General features: G+C 42.1%; 1 protein-coding gene across 2 annotated transcripts in view; it reads right to left on the minus strand.

The window, feature by feature from the left end:
• Positions 1-4,968: 4,968 nt before the first annotated feature.
• HSPB3 (heat shock protein family B (small) member 3) overlaps positions 4,969-19,861 on the minus strand; it is a 28,642-nt gene continuing 13,749 nt past the window's right edge. The window contains exons 1-2 of one of the 2 annotated variants that reach the window (XM_069879804.1): positions 14,049-14,080; positions 4,969-5,863 (exon numbers count right to left, since the gene is read on the minus strand). In XM_069879804.1, coding sequence (XP_069735905.1) covers positions 5,355-5,816 — 462 coding nt within the window. In that variant the 5' untranslated portion in view covers positions 5,817-5,863; positions 14,049-14,080 and the 3' untranslated portion in view covers positions 4,969-5,354. Of the gene's footprint in view, positions 5,864-14,048; positions 14,081-19,861 lie in introns of those variants that run through there. The other variant, XM_069879802.1, reaches the window with a different exon arrangement.

A 19,861-nucleotide genomic window follows, 5' to 3' on the forward strand; every position in this document is an offset into this window, starting at 1 on the left:
AGACCGCTCCTCGAATCCTGTGTTCAGTTCTGGGCCCCTCACCATAAGAAGGATGTTGAGGCTCTGGAACGAGTCCAGAGAAGAGCAACAAAGCTGGAGAACAGGCCTTATGAGGAGCGGCTGAGAGAGCTGGGGTTGTTTAGCCTGGAGAAGAAGAGGCTGAGGGGAGACCTCATTGCTCTCTACAACTACCTGAAAGGAGGTTGTAGAGAGGAGGGTGCTGGCCTCTTCTCCCAAGTGACAGGGGACAGGACAAGAGGAAATGGCCTCAAGCTCCACCAGGGGAGATTTAGACTGAACATTAGGAAAAAATTCTTCACAGAAAGGGTGATTGGGCACTGGCAGAGGCTGCCCAGGGAGGTGGTTGAGTCACCTTCCCTGGAGGTGTTTAAGCCATGGGTGGACGAGGTGCTAAGGGGCATGGTTTAGTGTTTGATAGGAATGGTTGGACTCGATGATCCGGTGGGTCTCTTCCAACCTGGTTATTCTATGATTCTATGATTCTATGATTCTATGATTCTATGATTCTATGATTCTATGATTCTATGAGTTCTGTGCTGTGTTGGTACAGTGGTGGGAAACAGGAAGATACCACTGAGCCCTGGAGGCTGCATGGTGGCACCTGGTGAGGAAGTCTTGCTGTATCAAGCCATGCTGGGCCAAGAGGAGGGACTGCTCCAGGTTTGACTAGTTTACAGTGAATTGGTGAACCAGTTTGGGGGGATGAAGACTTGACTGTAGCTGGCTACTTCAGATAGGGCACTCACACTTTAATCCCCACATTCTCTCTGCTAAGATCAAGTGAAATTTTTGGAGATTCTGTCATGGTATGTCCACTTACAATTTTAAGTACAATTAATGTACAATTAATGGATAGAAGAATTGAAGGGAGGAGCAATTGCAAAGAAACATAGCTGAAGATAGCAGGTGACTTGTTCTTTCATCCTAGCACACCAAGGGTTTTAGTCCAAACATAGCATTCCTTTTCTATTAATAACCTACATTTTTGAAGTAATTTGGAAATGTCTTTCTCATCCCTTAAAAATGCTCATTTTACCAAAAAGAAAATATTTCTTGGAGGAGGTTTAAATATTATGTCTTAAAACCTTTATACAGATACATATTTTCTGAACCAGCTGGAGTTATTTTCCAGCTTCTCATCCTTGTCCGAGACACCTCTGCTGGGGTTCCTTGCTGAATGTGTGTTGAGGCCCACCATGGTCCTACAGTTTTCTGTCTCCCCCCCATGCACAGACCTGCCCACTGCTTCTTCTGCAATAGCTCGCAGGGCTTGTGAGTGGCATGCTTTGTCAGCAGAACCGGGGGAATCTCCACCGTCAGGGCCAGCCCAAACCACAGTAAATACACTGAGAGGCATGAGAGAAACAGTAGGCGATTCTTTACCTCATCAATTCTCCTTGTGCAAGCAGCTCTTACACATACTTACTCTTGAAAATGCAGCATCAGCAGAATTACCGTGTGTCTTTTCAGTAAAAGAAGGGGCAACCAGTATTTTCAGAAATATTCCTCCTCCCATTAAAAACCAAATTTTGTTGCATTACTCAGATGAAGAAGCACACTTTGATCCCTGGCTATGAACTAAGGACATAAGACTTATCCCTCTTAGAGGGAATGTTGCCACCATAGTAGTCCAGGATTTCCTTTCCTCTTTTCCAGTGCCCAGTGCTGTAGCTGAGCAGTTACTGACTGATGGGTGTTGTGCTAGCCTCGGTTCACTGCACCACAAGTATCAGATTGTGAAGAGAGATCTCAAATGCCCTGGATGCAGCAGAAAATACAGAAAGGCAAGTCCAAGGCATTTGTGGGCTTTCTGCCCACAGGGATCACATGGAAACATATGTTCGTTACCTTGCTTTTGGAGACTAGTGTTGATATTGAGACATTTTCTTCTTCTATTTTCGTCTTCTTTTTCACTGATACTGAGACATTTTCTTCTTGTATTTTCTTCATTTCTCACAGTGTTAGATTTGTGCATGAAAACATGTTTATCCATTTGGAGGAGCAGTCTGATCAATGACAAAGGTAAACCTTCAATGGTGCGAACTGAGAAAGATCCATAACACTTGCTCTGCAGAGACTGCAGCAGGATTTATCACTTAATCTGGGACAGGGTTTTGCAGGCATCTGATATCAGGGTTCTTAATTTAACCACATCAGCATGTCTTAAATTTTTATTAAGCTGTAGCTGTTCTGAAATCCTTTGCTGTTGATAAATTCCTCATTCTGTTGTCCATTAGCATTATTAGCAGCTTGGTCCATGATGTTCACCTTCAGTTCTAATCAGATTATAAAAGTAAAACATCACATACAATATGTGAAAATAGCTCCTTCCAGACAATTTGGAAATGCTCTGCCAAGTACTTTGAGGCTGTTCTGATAAACATGCACAAAAGTAATTCATCCAAGAACTCCCAATAAACTGCCACCTAAAAAAAGGAGGGAAGTGCTTTCCTCTGTTTTGTTCTTGGTGCTAAAATGCAAGAATCTGGCAGCAGATCCATACCCCAGCTTGGTCCCTGTTCTATGGGCACTCTGGAGCTGGGTTAGGACAAGTTCCCACTCACCAAGGAGCATGCAGAAGCCTTTTGTAAAGCTCTGAGTAGTGTAGACTGTAAAATCCTTCCGGGCACATCCTTCCTGTGTTTGGGTCAATATAACCCAGTGGTTTCTAACCAATGACATTGTCACAGAATCACAGAGTGACCCGAGTTGGAAGGGACTCAAAAGGATCATGGAGTCCAACTACGGTCCCTGCATAGGATAACCCCAAAATTTACACCATGTGTAAACTGTGCATTATTCAAATGTTTCTTGAATATTGAGAGGCTTGGCACCATGACTGCTTCCCTGGGGAGCTGATCCCATGCTCCACCACCCTCTGAGTGAAGAACCTTTTCTTAATATCCAAACTAAAGCTTCCCTGGCATCTCCCATAGGTCACCTCACTGCTGGTGTCTGATAGGAACCAAAAACTTGAGCACACTTGCAGCCTGAGACTTGGACAGCCGCATGTTCCCTAGAGAACTCCATCTGGGTGGCTGCATCCGTTGTTTCAGCTGGATGGGCTGTGAGGGACACTGAGGGCACAGCCTTTCACCTCTGTCAGCAAGTATAAATGTAGACATGGTGTGATGTGAAGAAAACTATGATATACAACAGCCAAAAGACAATTTCTCCATCCAATTTTGTGAGGCAGGCCTGTATGCTGTAGCAGGACTGTTTGCAATGATGGTATTAACATATATATAACAGACATTGCTGTTTTGGCTCTCTGGTCTAATTCATTGCCAAGTTTCCAGTAGTTTAATCATGATCTAATTTGAAACAATTAAATCAGGTAGGGTTTTTTTTAGAACTGTTTTTTCATCTCGAGGGCTATGAATATCATCACTGCCATCATAGCTAGAATAGTTTTTATAATAACCTATAATTTTAAGTGATCAAATTTACAAAATCATCTGTATAAAAAACCACCAAAGCAGCTTATTAACTGGTGATCTTGAAGTCTGTCCCAACAGTTGTGCCATAAGGTGATGTTATAAATTTGTGAGCTTTTATAAAGTTGGTGTGTAAAGTTTAAATCCAGACCTACATCTAGAAATCATTTTTAAAAACACATATAATATCTTCCATCACTGTTGAAAATGTTGACAATCTAGAAGGGAAAGTGGGAGTTGAGTGGAAATGTAAGTATAAGTATTTTGTATTTGGCTTAGTTTCTTAGAAAACACTAGCTTCTTGACTTGTGCTCTTTAAAAAAATAAAATAATTGCACATGATAGAAATTTACAATCCAAACCTTATTATGAATTTCTTGAACAAATTTCTTGTAAATTTTACAAGTAATGAGTAAAATGCAAAAATTGGAGTACCCACTTTACTGAAGTCAATTATTTCAAAGGTCTTCAGGTCTGAACAACCATGACATAAATCTTTCTAATGAATGGACATATGCAGAAGTACAAGCTGAGGGCTTTCATTTTAAACTAAAGGAACTCTGGCTTCAACTAGTGAGAGCCTGTGTTTCGTTCATCAGATTTTTCTCATATTCTTAAAATTCTATTTGTATTCAGTTTCATTAGAATATTTTTTTGATTTGTCCAAACAGCAGATGGCTATCAGAAAGAGATTGCACTTAACTTGGCACTTTCCATTCCACATTCCTTTACTATTAATAGCACAGCAGTCATGCTCGTCTCCAGTACACATAAAAGGAGGCAGTTGAATTTGTAGCTGCAGAGCTCCTCAAATGTTTGTGTATTTACAAATTCACTTACAGATATTTTTTTTTAAAACATTGAGAAGACCAGATTCTAAATACAGAGGGTGAATATGTTTTCATCTTTAGTACTCTCATGAAATATGATAATCTGGGACAGAAATTAAGCCTCTGTCTGTAGTAAGGAATCCCCACACTTAAAATTAGATTCACATAGAGCCCGTGTTGATAAAGGGGGATTGGAACTAAACGTAGAAAAATTTACTCTTGCAGACACTAACTCTCAAGCAACATGATGAATAAAATATTCACTTGATTGAAAAGCAAGACGACCTGAAATGCAAAAGAATAAAGGCATCTGTGCCTTATTACTTAGGCTTCACAGAAAAGAATTTGATTCTTTTGAGTATTTGTAAGCCATTTATTTTTAATTCAGTTGGTAATAGACAGCAGAATATGCTAAATAAAATCAATTTCTTAAATGACTTTGAATGTTTTCTTTCTTATTTATTTGTCTTTGGCAGAAAGTATCACTTCTACTCACTGTGTTTTCAAGCAAGTATAGTCAGTGATTATTCTTTTTTTCTTAGACTTTGAAACATGCAACACACATCTAAATAGTAATCTCTCAAGAGATTTTTGGTATACAAGCTTAAACTGTGGAGTCTAAGGAAGAAGAATTTAATCTCAAAAATTAGAAAACAGAAATTTTGGTACATACAGTAAATTTCTGTAAGACTCACAACCTCTCTATTGTTTCTTTAATGATTATGACTAGGTATGACAAACTCTTATTCCCTAGAAATACAACTGTTCCTACTGAACTTGTAAATGCGCATTATTTTCAATATATTATCAAATAGATTTTTTTTCTCTTGCTGTGACTAGCCTGATTTTTCTATTGTTCAAAAAACTTGGCTGTCCAACACATATGTGGATGGAGGCAAGCAGTCTAACATTTCACATCAAACAACAAACTCAGCATACTGAAAAGTATGTACAAACATTTTCTTTTACTGTAATGTAAATACAGCCACATGCTTAGTACTGTCTACAGCATTGCTTGAGTGATATTATTTTGTTATAATAAGAACTATTTCATCTCACCAAACAACTATGGACAAGATTCATTCTTTCCCATTGGGGTCTTCATTTCAACAACCAAAATACCATCATGGCAGAAAAACGCAGACAAGTCTTTGTTCTCTACTCCATCAGGTAATTTGTATTGTCTGGTAAAGCTTCTGGATATGAAACCATGCTCATCCATCCTGGGTCCATGCTGAGCTTTGATCAGAAGCCAACCTTCAAAAGTCTGAATAATGATATCTTCAGGGCGGAACTGCACAACATCCAGCAAGACTTGAAAATGTGTGTTTTCCTCTTCCTGGCCACTCTTCCCTGCCCCAGCTGTACTTTCAGTGATACGCCTTCCGTTGCTCACTGCAGCTGTAGAAGGGCCTGGCAAAGCATATAGAGAGTGGTCCAGTTTGTGTGCTTCCAACTCCTGCACAGCAAACTGCTCTTGATAGCGTATGGGAGTTTCCACCCAGTGTCTTATAACAGCTTCTGCCATTGCTGAGGCAGAGGATAAGTTGCTGCTCCTGTGTTGCTTTGGGGAAGCTGCAGAGATAGAGCAGACCCTATGCAGTTGTATGCCTTACCCACAGACTAGTTCATCAGTTGATGTCGCCTTTCACTTTTAGCACAGCAGAGCTTAACTTTTAATAGGGCATGCTGTGCTCCAGTGCTAGGAGACTAGTTTCATCTTTTATCGACTAACAATAGAGCACTATTTATAGTGCTGGAGCCTTGAGTGGCTTCAACATGTGCACAGCTTTCATGCATAATTAGTAAAAGCAAAATTTTCATGCACCTCTGATTATTGCAGTATTGTGCTGTTTGTCATTATGAATAACGAGCAGACAAATACTGTGATTCTTTGATTTAAATGGAAGTTTTTCAAAGGGTTATATGGCAATAGATACAAACTCTGTATATCTTCCTACTGAAATACAAAGTTACTGAGGGAATGGATTTAATTATCTTGACAGTAGGAATAGAAAACATTTCATGTTCAGTAAACTACAAAACTATTAAGTGCGTTGGATGTTGTTGCAGAAATTGTGCATAGGTGAAATACAGGCAGGGTTAACCAAGTTACTGGCAGGAGGAGGGAACCATAACCACCGCTGCCCAAAGAAGGGGTGCCTGAGGGGCTGAGTCTGCAATCTTAGTGACCTACAAACACAGCAGAGCCTTCTCCAGTGTGTCAGCAAGTCAGGCTCCGTGCAGGCAAAATTACAGTGAAAGCTCTTGTTTCACAGCTTCCAGAAGAGGGCAGAGTTATTTTTTTTCTGCAGCAGAGCACTAAAACCAACTTCAAATCTTTAGTATTATTGTATTGTCCCAATAACCTTCATCTCCTGGGGCTTAACAGCTTGAATTCCATCTACTGCATATGCCTGGGGACCAGGACTGATGAGCTGGAAGCCTCTCTGTGGTGTAATCTTCTTGGTACTCTGTGATCTCAGGGCAAATAATGCCTGCAAGCGTTAATAATTTAGTTAATAAGCCTAAGAGGAAAATGCACTGAAGAGGGAAAAGCATTTCCAAATTTTAGCGTGTGAGCTAGAAGGGGTTTGGTAACACAAAGTAGAATGTACTGTGGCAACTGATGGTGAAAACTATTTATTTCTCTCTGTTGCACTAATGCTAGAAATAGCCAAACAAGATACTTTCATTATTCTTGTTTGGTTATTGTTGTTCAGAGCTTTCTCTGTCTCTTGTCCTTGTATCTTCCATTACCATAAAAACGATAAGTCTGTTTATATGGGATCTTCTGTTGCTAATGGACTCATAAAGAAGTAGGCACCTGAATTTCAATAGCTGTCAGAAATGAACTTCTGTATTGAGTGGATAGCAGAGCAGGACTACCAGGCATATCTATAATTAAAGTCCTAAAGTGCCTATTACATTTTATACTCATGAAGGCTGCATTGCAAGGTAAGGAAATTTTCAAAGGTAGATTGCACACTGAGGATAACATACATTAATGCCAATCATTTAATTAAGTATTGGGGGAAATGAGAATTATGTTACTTTATCTATTGTCTCTTCTCCTGTCAAACTGTCCTCTGGAAATAAATAAAAAATGCAATTTGAAATGTATGGCTTGCTAAAATAGTGATAAAAATAACCTGGAGCATTGCCCATTATTTGTTCAGCAGCCATTTTCTGTTTTGCTAACCAATGATTCACTTGGTGAGGAAGCATTCACCCTGAATTGGAGTTATTGCTGTCCTGAGTGAATTCTGTGATGATATCCTGACGTATTTTACTTCAGGTTTGCCCATCATTAATAAATGTGCTGTGCAGAGATACTGTATTCTTTTAGGTTTTATTTTATTTTAATTATTCTCTTCTTCCCTGGAAAAAGGTAAACTTGCTTACACTTTAAATAAAAACAGAAACCATCACCTCAGTGCAGCTCACTGTGGGACTTCTATGCCTACACCCAGATCATCTAGTTCCAACCCTAGATGAGGCTGCTCGAGGCCCCATCCAACCTGACCTTGAACACCTCCAGGGATGGGGCAGCTACAGCTTCCCTGGGCAACCTGTGACAGCGCCTCACCACCCTCATGGTGAAGAAATTCCTCCTTATGACTAGTCTAAATGTGCCCTTTCCAGTTTTTACCCACTGCCCCCAGTCCTGTCACTACAAGCCTTTGTAAACAGCCCCTCCCCAGCTTTCTTGTAGCCACTTCAGGTACTAGAAGGTCACTATAAGGTCTTCTTGGAGCCTTCTCTTCTCCAGGCCGAACAAGCCCAACTCTCAGCCTGTCGTCGTAGGGAAGGTGCTCCAGCCCTTGGATCATCTTTGTAGCCCTCCTCTGGACCCGTTCCAAGAGCTCCATATCCTCCTTATGCTGAGGATTCCAGAACTGGACACAATAATCCAGATGGGGTTTGGCAAGAGAGGAAGAGGGGCAAAATCACCTCCCATGCCCTGCTGGCCACGCTGCTTTTGAAGCAGCCGAGGACACGGTTGGCCTTCTGGGCTGTGAGCACACATTGCTGGCTCATGTAGAGCTTGTCATCAACCAGCACCCCCAAGTCCTTCTCTGCAGGGCTGCTCCAAATCACATCATAGAATCACAGAATCATAGAATAACCAGGTAGGAAGAGACCCACCGGATCATCAAGTCCATCCATTCCTATCAAACACTAAACTGTGCCCCTCAGCACCTCGTCCACCCGTGCCTTAAACACCTCCAGGGAAGGGGACTCAACCACCTCCCTGGGCAGCCTCTGCCAGTGCCCAATGACCCAATCATCCTCCATCCTGTACTGAAATCGGGGATTGCCCTGACCCAGGTGTAGGACCTTGCACTTGGCCTTGTTCAGTCTCATGATATTCACGCAGACCCACTTCTCCAGGTTTCAACGTCTTGTGGGGATTTTTGAAGGAAAGGAGTAGGATCCACCGTCTTTTGGCAGCTGCCTGGGAGAGAGCGGTGCGGGAATGAGTGGGTCACACCACCATCGTGTGGTGAGACGAGAAAACAGCTGTGGAAGGACAATGTGAGCCGCCTGCTGCACGTTGGGACCGGGCATCATCACCGGGCTGTGAAACACTGTGCGCAAAGACACATTAAAGGAAGGAAACAGCAAGAATTTAACTTACAACAGGCTATTTTCAAGTAGTAGAGCTCCTTTCTCAGCCGTTTTTTTGGTTTTGGTTTGGCTTTTGTTTTGGTTTGGTTTTTTGTTGGTTTTTTTTAGGTTATGGGGGCGGTACATATTGGATTCCTGTTGTCCTCGTGGGAAACATAGAAAGCAGGATTCCTGGTAAAGTTGTACAGTAAATTGCAAAAAAATAAAAGGTGTACAAACTCTTGTGAATAACGCTTATTTTTTTAATGCGTATCTTAAAGAAATACTGGTGCATACTGCTTGACACAACTTTAAAATAATAGATTTCTTAGGGGTAAAAAAACTTTTTACAAAGGCATGTAGTGATAGCACAAGGGGGAGTCATTTTAAATTGGAGAGGGGAAGATTTAGACTAGATGGATATAAGGAGGAAATTCTTCACACTGAGGGTGGTGAGGCACTGGCATAGGTTGCCCAGGGAAGCTGTGGCTGCCCCATCCCTGGAGGTGTTCCAGGCCAGGTTGAATGGGGCCTTGGGCAGCCTGACCTGGTGGGATGTCCCCGCCCATGGCAGGGGGTTGGAACTGAAGGGTCTTTAGGGTCCCTTCCAAGTCAAACCATTCTATGATTCTATGATTGCCTGGTTACAACTCTCTTGATTTCCAGAAGAGAAGTGTGTATTTCAACTACCATTGACATTCCATAATCACTGAAAGGGAAAACAAGTGAAAAAGTTTGTAGGATGAAATGGAAAAGAACTCTTCTAGCAAAGCATAACACGCTAAATTCAAATGAGAACTATGTAATTAACCAGATGAATTTAGGCAAAGCACTGCAATTACTTTTACCAAAGCACTCAAGAATGTCACCCATGACTACTTCACATGTAATTTAGAAGAGTTGCTCTCACTTCAGACTTCACAGAATCACAGAATCACAGAATAACCAGGTTGGAAGAGACCCACCGGATCATCGAGTCCAACCGTTCCCATCAAACACTAAACCATATCCCTCAGCACCTCATCCACCCGTGCCTTAAACACCTCCAGGGGAGGTGACTCAACCACCTCCCTGGGCAGCCTCTGCCAGTGCCCAATGACCCTTTCTGTAAAGAATTTTTTCCTAACGTCTAGCCTAAACCTCCCCTGGCGGAGCTTGAGGCCATTCCCTCTTGTCCTGTCCCCTGTCACTTGGGAGAAGAGGCCAGCACCCTCCTCTCTACAACCTCCTTTCAGGTAGTTGTAGAGAGCAATGAGGTCACCCCTCAGCCTCCTCTTCTCCAGGCTAAACAACCCCAGCTCTCTCAGCCGCTCCTCATAAGGCCTGTTCTCCAGCCCCTTCACCAGCTTTGTTGCTCTTCTCTGGACTCAATCCAAAGCCTCAACATCCTTCTCCTGGTGAGGGGCCCAGAACTGAACACAGTATTCGAGGAGCGGTCTCACCAGTGCCGAGTACAGAGGGAGGATAACCTCCCTGGACCTGCTGGTCACGCCGTTTCTGATACAAGCCAAGATGCCATTGGCCTTCTTGGCCACCTGGGCCACTGCTGGCTCATATTCAGTCGGTTGTCAACCAACACACCCAGGTCCCTCCCCTCCAGGCAGCTTTCTAGACAGACTTCTCCTAGTCTGTAGCACTGCATAGGGTTGTTGTGCCCCAAGCGCAGGACCCGGCATTTGGCCTCGTTGAACCTCATGCCATTGGTCTCAGCCCAGCGGTCCAGCCTGTTCAGATCCCTTTGCAGAGCCTCCCGACCCTCCAGCAGATCGACACTTCCACCCAGCTTAGTGTCGTCCGCAAACTTGCTAAGGGTGCACTCGATGCCTTCATCCAGATCATTGATGAAGACATTGAACAGGGCTGGACCCAGCACCGAGCCCTGGGGAACCCCACTTGTCACTGGCCTCCAGCTGGATTTCACACCATTTCCCACCACTCTCTGGGCCCGGCCAGCCAACCAGTTTTCCACCCAGGAGAGTGTGCACCTGTCCAGGCCAGAGGCTGACAGTTTCTCAAGCAGAATGCTATGAGAAACTGTATCAAAGGCTTTGCTGAAGTCCAGGAAGACCACATCCACAGCCTTTCCCTCATCCAGCAGACTTGGAAATACCTAAGAAACAGAAGAAAGAGTAGGACTCGGTTGGTTTTACCAGTGCAGGCCTTCTATATGCAATATAGGAGGTTAAGCTTTGTGTTGATATAGAAGAGTTGGATAGTAAAATAAAATATACGTGAGAGTGGAACATCACATGACACCTGCAGAAACTAGATTGTAAAGAACTATTTTCTACAGGGCATTTAATATATTTCTTTAGAGTGAGAAAATTATTGTCTCCAACTTGTGCCATTTTGAGTCCATTTTTTCTTAGAGCTATGAGTTGTCCTTTTAACTGGATTGTCAGATCTGGATATAGGTAAGCAGTGAAAGAATAAAAAATATAATCACTGCTACTGCAAGTGTATAGTCAGCAGATATCAGATGTTCTGTTTTCAAGAAATATTGAGGGATTGTTTTTTATTAATGTCTCATTCCAACCACATGGTGTTTATATTGGTCAGTAAATCACAACATAACTCTCTGCAGTGAGGCTTCATGCTGTGTTACAAAACTTCTTGCAAGTTGTAGAGGCTGTGTTATACAGCCAGCTTACTGAAGGAAAGCTTCAGACCATGGGTCACGTCCTTCAAAACCTGGAAAAGGCTGGATCTGCCCAACCTCTTGGAAAATCTCTGCAGGGCACTGATGCTCACTTATTACTGTAAACTCAGTCTCCTCATTTTAAGGACCTCTTAAGAAGTGGAAAACTAACCCCAGCTTTTGCACGGAGAATCAAGAGCTTGCTCATTTGGTAGGAAGCTATGTAAGAAATATAATGAAGCATGGAAAGGACTATGATTTTAACACATTACATCCACTGTTACAACACTTTTTTTTGACATGCTGACAGAGGGGCAAATGAAGGTTGAGGGATGACAAGATCACAGAAGCCACTGTTTGAGCCACATCTTTACAGAACAGCAAACGAATAATAATGCATCTTGTATAATAATGGTTTTTAAACTTCAAGCTACTATGAAAGTTACTTAGAAGCAATGTCATAGAACTACTTACAAGTGTTTGCTTTGTTGTTCACATGGCTTGTTTTTTATGTCTGTTGTAGGAAAATGTGTGTGTCTCAGAAATTCTTAAGGAACTTCTGTAGAAAGTAAACTATAGAATTATATTTAGAATTACAATAATCTGTTCACTTCTTGTACACAGAACAGTAGAGAAAAAATGTACAATTAAAAAAGAATAGTGTGCCTAAGGGCTTGGAAGCTCTGTTTTGCAACTAAAAGGCAGGATCTAATGCACTCCTGCTCTAGAATCTTATTTATCAGCCATTAAAAATTAACTAATGTTCCAAGAAGAATGCCAGTTTTCAGGTTTCCTCCTCTGCCTCACTGAAGTCTTGACTTGAGACTTGATGGGAATGACTTGAGTCAGTTCAGTACAATAAGACTGGATTTATACTAGATCTATTTAAACTTTGTAGCACTTATTCGATTATTTTGGATGTGAAACATCTATTCCACAGATCAGATCTTCAGGTTTACATGTTTTGAGATTGACCACTTCAGTGAAAATAATAGAAGTATTGAAAATCTCACCTATGATGTTCTGGCAGTAGGAATATTTCTGTTTAAAATTAGATACTCACTAGGGCTTCCAGGAGTAAGGGCTGGAAAATCTAGAACCTATATTACACAAAACATGCTAACTTACAATTAGGACAAAGCCTCCATGATCCTACTATGTTTATGTTTTAAGAATAAAGTTAAGATGGAAGTTAAATAGCTAGAATGAATTAAAGACCTACAGTGTACTGATGCTCTGGATATGTTTGTCAAAATAATTGCTTCCCAGAAAATGATTGAACTTACTAACTGAATTTGAAGATTTAAAATTTTCGCTATCTTGAAGTGTTAGAAGTAACTAAAGTTATAACTGAACATCCTTTGTTGTTCAGCTACCACGAAAATATTGTATTATGACATGAGTGCTAGAGTCAAAACTACATTGTAGAATACTTATTTCTGTGTACTTAGAAAACTTTAGATTTGTGGGCAATGCTTTCTGAGTAGTCACCAGCAAAGAGATACCAGCTGAATGGCTTTTAATGTAAAGGTGGCTTGTGGCTTTACCTAAAGTCTGCAGCTTTGGTACCGGATGATAAATGAAGACATTGATTTAAGGCATCCTGTGATGCTGCCTCCTGCATCCTTTGTGATTGTGTCTTGCAGGCACAACTAGAATCAGTGAGTAACATCAGGAATTCATAAAAATTTCTCCAAATAACAGAAAAGGGACCCGCCACCATGCATCACCAGTATTTTAAATGTTTATAAAGACAGATTTAACTTCTGTATTATGAAAACTGGGTTTTTTTCACAGTAGAAACTCTTTTTTCTTTATCAGTCTTTGCTGTACTTAGTAGGCAAATTAGGTCTGTGCGGGCTAATAGGATAGTTCAGTAGCCATGGTTGTAATACTGGAGTTTTAAGTGATTACCTGTTTTTGGAGAGAAGTTTTAAACAATTACCAAGATCTTTACTGGGCATTTTAAAATGTGTTAGCTGTTTCATACAGATTGTAGCATAACAACTTACAGAAAGCTGAAGAGTATGGACTGTTATTCATAAAGTGAGATGGGTCTTCTTTGTACTAGGGATGAACAAAACAGGAAAGCAATTCAAAAGAGTTAACCATAAGCAGAACCACAAACTACAGATTAGAATTTGACATATAGTCAAAGGAGTTAGTGCTGTTGGCATTTTGGATCAATTCAAAATATATTTGGTTATACGGAGAATGACTGATGGATGAACAAAGAAGTTAGAAGAAAATGAGAATGAAAAACAAAATAGTAAGTGTTCTAAAACAGAGGAAATTTGATTACTACTGTAGAAGCAAGCTCTCACTCAGCAAAATATGCGGAGTGATAGGAACTGAAGGCAGCTGGATGTTGAGTAACAAGTAACTGTCTGTTTCACCAACTCCCTACTCACATTGCTGTTCCCATAGCACTCCATGGGGACATCAGAGAAGTGAAGTTGCAAGATTAAACTTTATTCTAGCAACAGTCTAGAAGAGAAACAACTACCACACAGTTTCAGATGGACTCCACTGTCTCACTGTCATCCATTTGCTATCACTGCTGGAATTTTGCTGTGGAAACAAGTAGCAAAGAAAACAATAACAGGATTAAGAACAATGACAGACTATTAAGTCACATGCCAGTGGTTTATGGCCTGTGGCATGTTTTTCCACTGGAGCAATGTTAGAATTTTGTTTGGCAATGATTTTGCTTCTTTTATGTGCAACATTTTAGCATTAGGCACATGACACAAGTGAGGAGGCCGTGCTTTCTAGTCCTCACTGGGAGGTAAAGGTTCACTTTGATATATTTTGAATGTTGTGTTTGATTTAGTTCTCACACCTGAATATGTGTAATTTGGAGAGAGGCCCCTTTTCTACTCATGAATGTGAATTAGGGCCTCAGTTGCCAAACCATGCTTCATTCTTCCTGAGCACAGGAAGCCATAGAGAGCCTTTAGCAATCAGTGAGCTAACAATAGCAATGAACTCTAGTATGAACTATTATTCTGGGAGGGCGAATGCGCACACACTGCATAACAATAGGGATTTAGGACCAACATCCAAGCAACTGGTAATCCTAACTTAACACCATAGAAAATCAGCATCCTCTAAGGTTAGGTACATAAATAGTGCAAAAGGACTGTGCTGTTTTGACAGATCCAATTTAGTTTCCTGTTCTTCTTATTTTACTTGTTCACAGGCTCAACAATGCATCCTGACTATACTATAAAAAGACATGGGACTGTTCTGCAAGCTGGAAAGGAGTTTTCTAGTTATCCTGCTGCTGCTGTTTTACATTCTAATTATATAAAACCTCAAAGTTAGTATTTCTTCTCAGTAGATGTTCAGTTTCCCTAGTCTTTGAAGTCACTTTGCATAGCCTAATAATAACCTTAACTTCCTGATCTAAAATGTCCAGCATTATTTTCACATGTTTTAGGCTTATTTTTATCCAGGTGTGAAGTAAGCCAGGTGATGTTGTTACAAAAATATCCTTGCTACACAGCAATTACATATCAGGTGCATGACCACTTGCAAAATTCGGCTCCATTTGAACATGCAAAGAATATTTCGGGTTTCCAAAATGTAGCTGCTGCTATCATTTGTCTTCAAGAGCTTGTTACCCTTAGTGTCCACATCTCATAGTTGTGAGTGAGTTCATTAAGGGGTATCCTTCTGGTTCTAAACCGTCTGTCATGGGACACAACTAAATGTCAGCAATGCCTTTAGTACAAACTAATAAGGAGTTAATTGCTTACATATAGAGAATGACTGGACTGATCCCCTGTGTTACCAGATACAACTCCCTGCAGTTATTACCTCCAGATGTGGGGGGAAAGGCTAGCAGAAATACTCAGCTGCATTAGCCCTCATTTTGTTAAACTACAGAGGTCTGAACTGGAATGTCAAGACTTGGCCTGCAACAGCATTAGGCACTCAGACATCTGCTTTCAGATAATATTAAAAGAGGTCTGACTAAGATGCTACTTGATGCTACATAATATAGAATCCTAACTATCTTAGGTACCTAAAATCAGTAGATACTTTGACCTTTAGCTTTCTGTGCCTCATTCCTGCTTCTGAATGCAATCAACAATATTATTCTCTCAGTCTAAAGGATTGATGTGAAAATGAACTCATTAATATCTGTGAAGCACTTAGTATCATAAATTGTGCTGAAGCAATGCATAATTCTGTCCTCAGACAGAAATAATCACAGTAAAGAAAAAGGAAAATTGCATACTGATTAAGATAGTTCTCAGGGAGAAAATACAGAGTTAAATAATTGTACAGTATGTCGTAATAGATAGGCACATGCAGACTTAATTAAAGCCATGCAGGAAACCTGAAATCTAACATTTTATTCCTAAGTGCTTTATTTCAACAGTGGTTTTAATGTTGTGCTTTGAACATTTACTGTACTACAGCCACAATTGTTAGGCTTCTATTCCTCTCCTTGTTTTTCACTGTAATACATAATTTGCTGTGAAGATACAGTATGTGTAGAAAGATAGAATCACATTAGAGAAATGATGTGGATAGCACTGTAAACTTTTCTAATTGAAGTTAGATCTGATCACACTGTGACTTCCACCTATTCCTCCTTCATGAGAATTATGAGTGAGCAGATGTCATAGATTGAAATCTCTTGTCAGTTCCCTGTCTGGAGACCGAATCTGTTGGGTATGTTCTCTCCACTGTCCCAAGAGTGCTAAACCAGAACTTCCCCATCTGCAGTGGGAATGATATCAAGAGAGGTATGTAGGACCTGCTAGGATCTATGTTAAAATATCACTATTGAAGGGTCTATTTGCATCCCACTGAAACTACCAGAAATATTTGTTCGTAATGCAGTAATAGGTTTTAGACCACTGAAAGCTAGATATCAAACAGTGAACATATGAAAAATTTTACTTTTGCCCAAGGCTCATTCAGTTCTAAGACAGTTCATTAACATGGATGCCGAACTGCTGAACAGGGTGAGAAGGAAAAATTACTTGCTGATACTATTGAAGATCATTTGCTGTAAGCATAAATGTACTCATAATATACAAAACTGTACTTGAAAGATTCTCCCAGTCTCCTGTTATTTTAGTACCACTAATAATGATTTTTCATGTGTCAGAGTAACATTAATCTTTAGCCTTAGTTCCCTCAGTAAGAGTTACATATTAATGAATTAACATTCACCTTCCTTTTCTTTTTAAACCCTCTATGTAGAAGCAAGTGATCAAATTTCATGTTAGTTATGCTGAAAGCTTCAGTTTATTATTTAGCCAGAACTACAAAAATCAGATATGATAGAAATCTACCTATCCTTCCTGCTGAAACAGAAATTAAACTAGAAGAGTTATTCCTCCACACAGGCTAAAGACATGAAGCCTGTACTTTCACAGAATCACAGGGTTGGAAAAGACCGCCAGGATCATTGAGTCCAACCATTCCTATCAACCATTAAACCATGCCCCCCATCCACCCGTCTCTTAAATACCTCCAGGGATGGTGACTCAACCACCTCCCTGGGCAGCCTCTGCCAGTGCCCAATGACCCTTTCTGTGAAAAATTTTTTTCCAATGTCCAGCCTGAACCTCCCCTGGTGGAGCTTGAGGCCATTCCCCCTTGTCCTATCCCCTGTCACTTGGGAGAAGAAGCCAGCTCCCTCCTCTCTACCTTTCAGGTAGCTGTAGAGAGCAACAAGGTCTCCCCTCAGCCTTCTCTTCTCCAGGCTAAACAACCCCTGTCCCCTCAGCCGCTCCTCATAGGACTTGTTCTGCAGCCCCTTCACCAGTTTTGTTGCTCTTCTCTGGACTCGCTCCAGAGCCTCAACATCCTTCTCCTGGTGAGGGGCCCAGAACTGAACACAGGATTTGAGGAACGGTCTCACCAGTGCCGAGTACAGAGGGAGAATAACCTCCCTGGACCTGCTGGTCCTGCCAGTTTTGATACAAGCCAAGATGCTATTGGCCTTCTTGGCCACCTGGGCAAATGGCTGGCTCATGTTCAGCTGCTGTCAACCAACACCCCCAGGTTCTTCTCCTCCAGGCAGCTTTCTAGCCACTCTTCTCCTAGTCTGTAGCACTGCATAGGGTTGTTGTGCCCCACATGCAGGACCCTTGTCCTTGGCCTTGTTAAACCTCATGCCATTGGACTCTGCCCAGCGGTCCAGCCTGTTCAGATCCCTTTGCAGAGCCTCCCGATACTCCAGCAGATCCACACTTCCACCCAGATTAGTGTCGTCCGCAAACTTGCTAAGGGTGCACTCAATGCCTTCATCCAGGTCATTGATGAAGACATTGAACAGGGCTGGACCCAGCACCGAGCCCTGGGGAACCCCACTTGTCACTGGCCTCCAGCTGGATTTCACACCATTTCCCACCACTCTCTGGGCCCGGCCATCCAACCAGTTTTCCACCCAGGAGAGTGTGCGCCTGTCCAGCCCAGAGGCTGACAGTTTCTCAAGCAGAATGCTGTGAGAAACTGTGTCAAAGGCGTTACTGAAGTCCAGGAAGATACATCCACAGCCTTTCCTTATAGTCGAGTCACTTTATCATAGAAGGCGATCAGGTTAGTCTGGCAAGACCTGCCTTTTGTGAACCCATGTTGACTGGGCCTGATCACCCAGTTCTCTTGCACGTGCTTCATGATAGCACTCAAGATCACCTGTTCCATGACTTTCCCTGGCACTGAGGTCAGACTGACAGGCCTGTAGTTCCCTGGGTCCTCCCTGCGACCCTTCTTGTAGATGGGCACAACATCAGCCAGCCTCCAGCCCAGTGGGACTTCCCCAGGCAGCCAGGACTGATGGAAGATGATGGAAAGGGGTTTGGCCAGCACACCCATGAGTTCCCTCAAAACTCTTGGATGGATCCCATCTGGCCCCATAGACTTGTGGGTGTCTAGCTGGGCAAGCAAGTCTCTAACAGCCTCCTCTTGGATTATGGGTGGTTTGTTCTGCTCCTTCTAGCTTCTGGATATGTAAACACAGGGAACAACCTTCCTTACTATTAAAGATTGAGACAAAGAAGGCATTAAGTACCTCAGCCTTGTCCTCATCATTTGTTACAGTTGTTCCGTTTGCATCCAACAGGGACTGAATATTTTCCCTGGTCCTGCTTTTATTGTTTATGTATTTATAGAAAGTTTTTTTGTTATCTTTCACCAGCTTGGCCAATCTGAGCTCTAGTTGGGCTTTAGCCCTCCTGATTTTTCCTCTGCACAATCTCACTTCCTCCCTGTAGTCCACCCAAGATGCCTGTCTCTTCTTCCAAAGTTCATAGACATTCCTCTTCTTTTTGATGTCCCTCCAGGCCTCCCTACTCAACCAAGCTGTTTTTCTTCCCCACTGGCTCCTTTTCTGGAACATGGGGACGTCTTGCTCCTGAGTCACTAGGATTTCCTTTTTGAAGAACTCCCAGCCCTCATGGGTTCCCTTGCCCTTAAGGACTGTCTCCCATGGGACTTTATCAACTAATCTTCTGAACTGTCCAAATTCTGCCCTCTGGAAGTTTAATGTGGCTGTTCTCCTGATCCCCCTCCTCATCTCACCTAGAACTGGAAATTCTACCATCTCATGATCGCTTTGTCCCAGGCGTCCTCCAGTCATCACATCTCCCACAAGGCCTTCTCTGTTCACAAACAGCAGGTCCAGGAAGGTGTCTTCCCTTGTTGGTTCATTCACCAATTGTGTGAGGAAGTTGTCTTCCACACACTCCAGGAACCTCCTAGACTGCTTCCTTTCTGCTGTATTGTACTTCCAGCAGACATCTGGAAGACTGAAGTCTCCTACAAGGACAAGAACTAGTGATCTTGAGACTTCTCCCAGTTGTTTAAAGAAGAGCTGCTTCTTCTTGGCTGGGTGGTCTATAACAGACTCCCATCACAGTATCGGCCTTCTTGTGGGCTCCTCTGATTTTAACCCACAGGCACACGATCCCATCATCACCATAATCAAGCTTGAGGGTATCAAAGCACTCTCTGACATAGAGGGCTACCCCACCACCTCTCCTACCCTTCCAGTCCTGCCTGAAGAGTTTATACCCCTTCATAGCTGCACTCCAGTCATATGAGTTGTCCCACCACATTTCCGTGATGGCAACCACGTGGTTGTCTCCTTGCCTTACAATAACTTCCAATTCCTCCTGCTTATTGCCCATGCTGTGTGCACTGGTGTAAATACACTTCAGCTGGGCTGGTAATCCCTCAGCTCTCATAAAGGGAATAGTGTTCATTCCCAATTGACTGGTGCTTGGATTGTCTAACCCATCAGTGCCAGTTTCATCCTTTCCATCACCAGATCTACTTGCTCCCCCTCGCTCTGTGGT

Source organism: Phaenicophaeus curvirostris, chromosome Z (genome assembly GCF_032191515.1).
Source record: "Phaenicophaeus curvirostris isolate KB17595 chromosome Z, BPBGC_Pcur_1.0, whole genome shotgun sequence".
Classification (NCBI taxonomy): Eukaryota; Metazoa; Chordata; class Aves; order Cuculiformes; family Cuculidae; genus Phaenicophaeus; species Phaenicophaeus curvirostris.